This window comes from Gossypium arboreum, chromosome 6 (genome assembly GCF_025698485.1).
Source record: "Gossypium arboreum isolate Shixiya-1 chromosome 6, ASM2569848v2, whole genome shotgun sequence".
In the NCBI taxonomy this organism is placed as follows: domain Eukaryota; kingdom Viridiplantae; phylum Streptophyta; class Magnoliopsida; order Malvales; family Malvaceae; genus Gossypium; species Gossypium arboreum.
In genome coordinates this window covers 108004529-108010917 of record NC_069075.1, presented here as the reverse complement: position 1 = coordinate 108010917, position 6389 = coordinate 108004529, and the positions used below count along the sequence as shown (strand labels likewise).

At 36.3% G+C, this 6389-nt stretch overlaps 1 protein-coding gene across 1 annotated transcript; it reads left to right on the top strand.

Moving 5' to 3' along the window:
* The first annotated feature begins 390 nt into the window (after positions 1–390).
* Positions 391–2154, top strand: LOC108485698 (GATA transcription factor 12-like). The gene is made up of 2 exons (XM_017789550.2): positions 391–820; positions 1101–2154. Exons 1-2 carry the CDS (start codon positions 554–556, stop codon positions 1872–1874), a joined length of 1041 nt encoding a protein of 346 aa, XP_017645039.1. The 5' UTR covers positions 391–553; the 3' UTR covers positions 1875–2154.
* The last annotated feature ends 4235 nt before the right edge of the window (positions 2155–6389 follow it).

Genomic DNA, 6389 nt, shown 5'->3' with positions numbered 1-6389 from the left:
AAAAAAGTAACATTTAAACATTGATTTTGAAAAACAATTTTAATTTGGCCCATATTAATCTCAAAATTTAATAATTTTTCTAACTAAATTTTATTAAGGTAGTAAAACTTTTTAGAATAAAATAAGTGATGATGTGATATAATTTTAAAATTTTATAAAAGAAATAAAATAAAAAATTATTAAGATTTTTTTTTAACATTTCAAATTTATATTTATAAATTAATCCATATGTTTGAAAGTTTTGAAGTGTAGGGCGATGTTGGATGGAGTTAACTCATTTGTTTAATTTAAATTTTATATATATATTGTTTATAAAAAGGAAAGATATTCACGTCGTCAAAACTCAAAATCCTCCATTTTAGGCTGTCCGCCTGTTCCCTTCAAAACGCAAATAAAAACCATAACTTACACACACACACACACACTTATCTCTATCTCTCTCTCTCTCTCTTTTTCTCTTACACTTGCATATATTTTTTTCCTCAGTATAATCTCCCTTTAACGCTAAAGCTTTGATTTGAGTTATAAACGAAAATAAAAGTTGGAAATTATTATGGAATTCATTCAAGAAAGCAGCTATTGTGGCGGTGATCATTTTATTGTGGAGGACTTGCTCGATTTTTCCAACGACGATGCCGTTTTTACCGACGGTACTTTCGACTCTTCCTTAGCCCTCTCCCATTCGACTGATTCCTCCACCTTCACGCCCGTCGACAGCTGCAATTCTTCGTTGTTTTCCGTTTGCGAACCCAATACAGGGACTGATATCGGTTGCCGAGGTCTCAACGACGATCAGTTTGCCGGTGACCTTTCTCTACCGGTAATTTCCTCCCCACATGCAATAGTGTGATAGGTTAAAATATTTTCTGTGTAAGTATAAACGAAGCGACGATCGAAGTTTTGCTCTTTTTTTCATTATTGTAATTTTAGCTTGGGTTCAAATTTCGAGAAAATAAAGCTAGTGAAATCTGGACATTTTACAGTTTTACGTTTTTTTTTTAAAACTATTTTTCTGATAAATTTTCCCGGGAACCAAAAATGGATAAAGACCCATATGCATACCGAATGTAATAGTGAAAATCGTATCTTTTTTTTAACAGTACGACGATTTAGCTGAGCTCGAATGGCTGTCGAATTTCGTTGAGGAATCATTTTCCTGTGAGCACCTGCAAAAGCTCCATCTAATATCCGGGTTGAAAACTCGACCTGAGAAATCGTCGGAAACTCGAGGAACCCAAGCCGTTGACGGTGACAGTGACCATAGTAACAGTAACGGCAGCTCGATTTTCGACCCGGACATGGCTGTACCGGCCAAGGCGAGGAGCAAAAGGTCCCGGGCTGCCCCGTGTAATTGGGCCTCCCGCCTCCTTGCTCTCAGCCTGACAAGTTCATCTTCTGAACCGGGAACGGATGTTGCTGTCCGGGTTCAACCTCCACTAACGAACCAAACCGGAAAGAAGCCGGTCAAAACGACCTCGTCGAAGAAAAAAGACGGTGGTGAAGTGGCGACTAACCCGGATGGATGGAAATGCTTGCATTGTGCTACGGATAAGACGCCTCAGTGGCGGACCGGCCCGATGGGTCCGAAAACTTTGTGCAATGCTTGCGGAGTGAGGTATAAATCGGGTCGGCTTGTGCCAGAATACCGACCCGCCGCGAGCCCGACATTTGTGCTGACGAAGCACTCGAATTCTCACCGGAAAGTGCTGGAGCTTCGGCGGCAGAAGGAAAGGGTGAGGGCACAACAGCAACACCATCACCAACCGTTCACTCGGCATCACCATCATCATCAGAACATGGTTTATGATGTATCCAACGGTGATGATTACTTGATCCACCAATATGTAAGCCCTGATTTTAGGCAGCTGATCTAAGTGGGTGGTGCTAGAGTAGGTTCAATTAACATTCAGGTTCTTTAAAAAATTTCCCCAGGAGTTAGGTTCTTTGAAAATTCTAGTTTAGTTTTTTTTTTTTTTCCTTAGGTGTAATTCTTCTAAACTGTTGTTATTTTTGGGAAATTTTTGTAGACTCTAATTTTCCTTTTCAGTTTCTTTTTTCCTGACAAATTCCGCAAAGCTCTTGAAACCCATGTTTTTTTTTTTTTTCATAACTTGAATTCTTAGATTAATGAATATTTTGCATGAATTTCTATAATGGTCAAATTGTAGTTTTCATCCCCGTACGATATTCAATTTGAGGATTTAGTTTCTATAATATGGGATGATTTGATCGCCTACTATTAGTAAGGTTATGCCTCAATCCAAATCATAATTGATGTGATTCAAAATTTAAATTTTTTGTTACATTTTAAATGTGATATTATGCTTATTAAAATAATTGTGATTTAAAATTTTAGGTAAATCTCATTTTTGGAAGAAACTTAAAACCCAAATTTGTTTTTATGTTTTAAAAGGTGAAAATATGATTATTAAGTAATTTATCCTTTAAAATAAATCAATTCAACCTCATGACTGATTAACGTACATAATATGAATGATAATAAAAAATATGAAATTAAAATCATAATTTGACGGTTTTCGTAGTTCATATGCAAAGGAAACATACTTGAAGATCCCATCCCCACCGGGGAAGCTAAATGCAAACCTTTTTCAAGGGCTAGTTGTAAAGGGGTTTAGGTCAAATTTTGAAAGGGAAATTATTGGCCCTAAAGGACAAAGTTGATGTTTTAAAGGTAAATTAATCTGCAAACCCTAAACCCTAAGTGCACCAGCTTTTTAGTAAATGAGGAAATCAACATAAATTTTAGTGCAAAAGAAATGGAGGGGTAGCCTTTACATGCAGTAGAGAATGTTGGTAGTTCAAGTTAAATGTGGATTCCTTAACATTGTTTTCTGCCTTGTACTTGAATCCCCTTTTTGCCCGTATCTTTTCCTTTTTCCACCCTTGCTTTGGAACACTTGAGATTTCAAAGCAAAATGAGGAAACAAAGTTTTCAAAATAATTATTTAGTTTACAAGACTAATGTCATCAAATATTCTCAAATTGTGATTTAAATTTTAGATTAATCTCAAATTTGAAAACATTTTAAATGAGTAATCAAAGTATCATACCATATTAATCAAGTCCTTCAGTTAGTATAATTGTTAGCTTGAGTGTCAAATACCAACTCCGATATGATACTGAGCATATTTTATGCACATGCATACCTAGTTACCTACGGTATAAATAATTTGGATATGTCATGCTAAATTAGTATCATTAAAATTTAAGAGGAATTGGGTAATCTTATAAATATTTTTAGGGGAATGAAATTAAATAATAAAATTTTGAGAGATTAAAACATAATGTGAAAAATAAAATAGAATAAAATAAATAAAAATAAAGAACACATAAATTTTACGTGGAAACCCTTTCGGGAAAAAAACCACGGGCAGAGGAGAAGAAAATTCACTATGTCGAAAAATTTTTTACTCTAATACAAGAGGAATAGACTATGTCTATTTATAGGCTTGCAAAGCCATATTCTAGTAAGATTGAAACACCTTATCTAATCAATATAAAATAGATGGAGTTTAATAAGGTTTAAAACCTTATTCTAAAATAAAATAAAAGAAGTCTAGTTCTATATGGATTTTACTTTTATTTTATTTTCCATCGTATTTTATTTAAATAAGAATTTGGGTCACTTAATTCTAACAATCTCCACCTTGACACAAATTCTCAATGAACAAGTTCTTCATCGCGAACTTTCAATAAACAAGTTCTTCACCTCTTCCAAAAACCCCTTAAGGGTTTAACTTCAACAATGAACACCAACCAAGTCTAAGCAATGCTCAAACTTGGTTATAGGAAGTGACTTAGTCATCATATCTGCAGGATTTTCATGAGTGCTAATTTTGCTCACAACAATATCACCACGAGCAATAATATCACGAACAAAATGATACCGAATATCAATGTGTTTTGTTCTCTCATGAAACATTTGATCTTTTGTAAGAAAGATGGCACTCTGATCGTCACAAAATCTTGTTTGATTTGAAGGTCTTCATTGAGTTCACTAAATAGTCCTTCAACCAAATAGCTTCTTTACAAGCCTCATGAATCGCCATGTACTCACTTCATTGGTAGACAAAGCGATCGTAGTTTGCAAAGTGGCTTTCCAACTAATTGCACAACCTCCGATTGTAAAGACGTAACTTGTGAGAGATCTTCTTCTATCAAGGTCTCCAAGCAAAATCAGCATCAACATACCCTATAACTCCATCTTTAGTTCTTCCAAACGTAAGCAAACATTAGTAGTGCCTCGTAAGTATCTTAAAATCCATGAATCGCTTTCCGGTGTTCTTTACCGAGATTCGCCATGTATCGCTAAGCGCACCGATCGCATATGATAAATCGGACGTGAACAAACCATAGCATACATGAGAGATCCTCTCGCACTAGAGTATGGAACATGTGACATGTACTCAATCTCATTATCGATTGAGGAGATAAGGCCGATGAAAGTCCGAAATGGTCGCTAAAGGAGTACTAACGAGCTTAGCACTCTGCATATTGAACACAAAGAACTTTCTCAATGTACCCCTTCGACTTAGGTACAATTTACTTGCTTTTCTATCTCGAGAATCTCCATACCAAGTATCTTCTTTCTGGTCCTAAATCTTTCATCTCAAATTCTTCACTTAGTTGGGCTTTAACCTTTCTTATCTCTCTTTTATCTTTTCTTTGCTATCAACATGTCATCAACATAAAGAAGTAGATACACAAAAGAACCATCACTTTTTTCTTAAAGTAGACACAACTATCAAAACTACTTCTTTTGAAATCATGAGAAGTCATAAAGGAATCAAACCTCTTGTACCACTTGTCTTGGTGATTGTTTCAAACCGTAAAGGGACTTTTTCAACAAGCAAACATAGTCTTCTTTTTCGAGACTATAAAACCCTCTGTTGTTGCATGTAAATATCTTCCTCAAGTTCTCCATGCAAAATGCGTTTTACATCTAACCGCTCAAGCTCCAAATCATGCATGGCAACAATACCAAGCAAAGCTCGAATCGAACTATGCTTAACAACCGGAGAGAACACATCTGTGAAGTCCACTCGAATTTGATGTAACCCTTTGCAACAAGCCTTGCTTTATATCCGGTTCTTCAACTTCGAGTCCTTCTTTCTTTTAAACACCCATTTACAACGAATGACCCTTTTACCTTTAGGAAGTTTTACAAGATCCCATGTTCTGCTTTTGTGGAGTGATTCCATCTCCTCTTGCATAGCAAACATCCACTTTTCGAGTCTTCACACTAATCGCCTCGAAATAATTAAATGGCTCTTGATTCGCATCTATATCTTCACCACATTTAAAGCATAAGCAACTAGATCAACCTCGGCATACTTCTTTGGAGGTTTAATTTCTCTTCTTGTCCTGTTTTTGGCGATAGAGTATTGCGGTGAAGAAGCAACTCTATTCTCAATTTTGTCTTGGCTTGAGGAGTTGATTCGTATTAATCGATGCTCCACCGCTTTTGGTTTTCTTTATTGGAAGAGTCTTTAAGAGATAAGTTAGGTAGCATAGCGGTTTCATCAAAAACAATATCTCTGCTAATCACAACTTTTCTATTTTCAAGACACCATAACTTATAGCCTTTTACACCACTTTATAACCAAGAAAACGCATTTAATGGATCTCGGTTCCAATTTTCCATTATCAACATGAGCATACGCAGACACCCAAAAATCTTTAAATCGGAATAATTAGCGGATTACCAAACCATACCTCTTGTGGAGTCTTTTCTCAATGGCAATGGATGGAGATCGGTTGATCAAAAACATGCAAGAGAGGTCGCTTTTGCCCAAAATGACTTGGTAAGTTGGCATTTGACAACATACATCGAACCTTCTCCATGATCGCTTCGTTCATTCGCTCGCAACGCCGCTTTTCTTTGTGGAGTATGACGAATCGTCAAGTGTCTCATGATCCCTTCCGACTTGCACAATCTATTAAACTCATCGAATGTAACTCTAAGCCATTGTGCATGCGGAGGTATTTTATCTGCTTTTCCGTCTGCTTTTCAATCATAATTTTCCAAGACTTAAATGTGGAAAACACATCGCTTTTCGCTTCGGAAGAACGCCCAAACTTTTCTCGAAAAATCATCAATAAAGGTTAGCATATAATTAGCTCCACCTCTCGAAGGCACTCGGACGGCCCCACGGATCGAATGGATATACTCCAACGTTTCCTTCGTGTTATGGATTCCTCTAGTGAATCGAACTCTCTTTTGCTTCCCAAAACACAAGCTCACAGAAATTCGGTTTGCAAATTCCTTGCCCATTAAGAAGTCCTCTTTTGCTTAATTACGCCATGCCATTCTCACTCATATGCCCTAGGCGCATATGCCAAAGTTTAGTAATATCATCATCGACAAG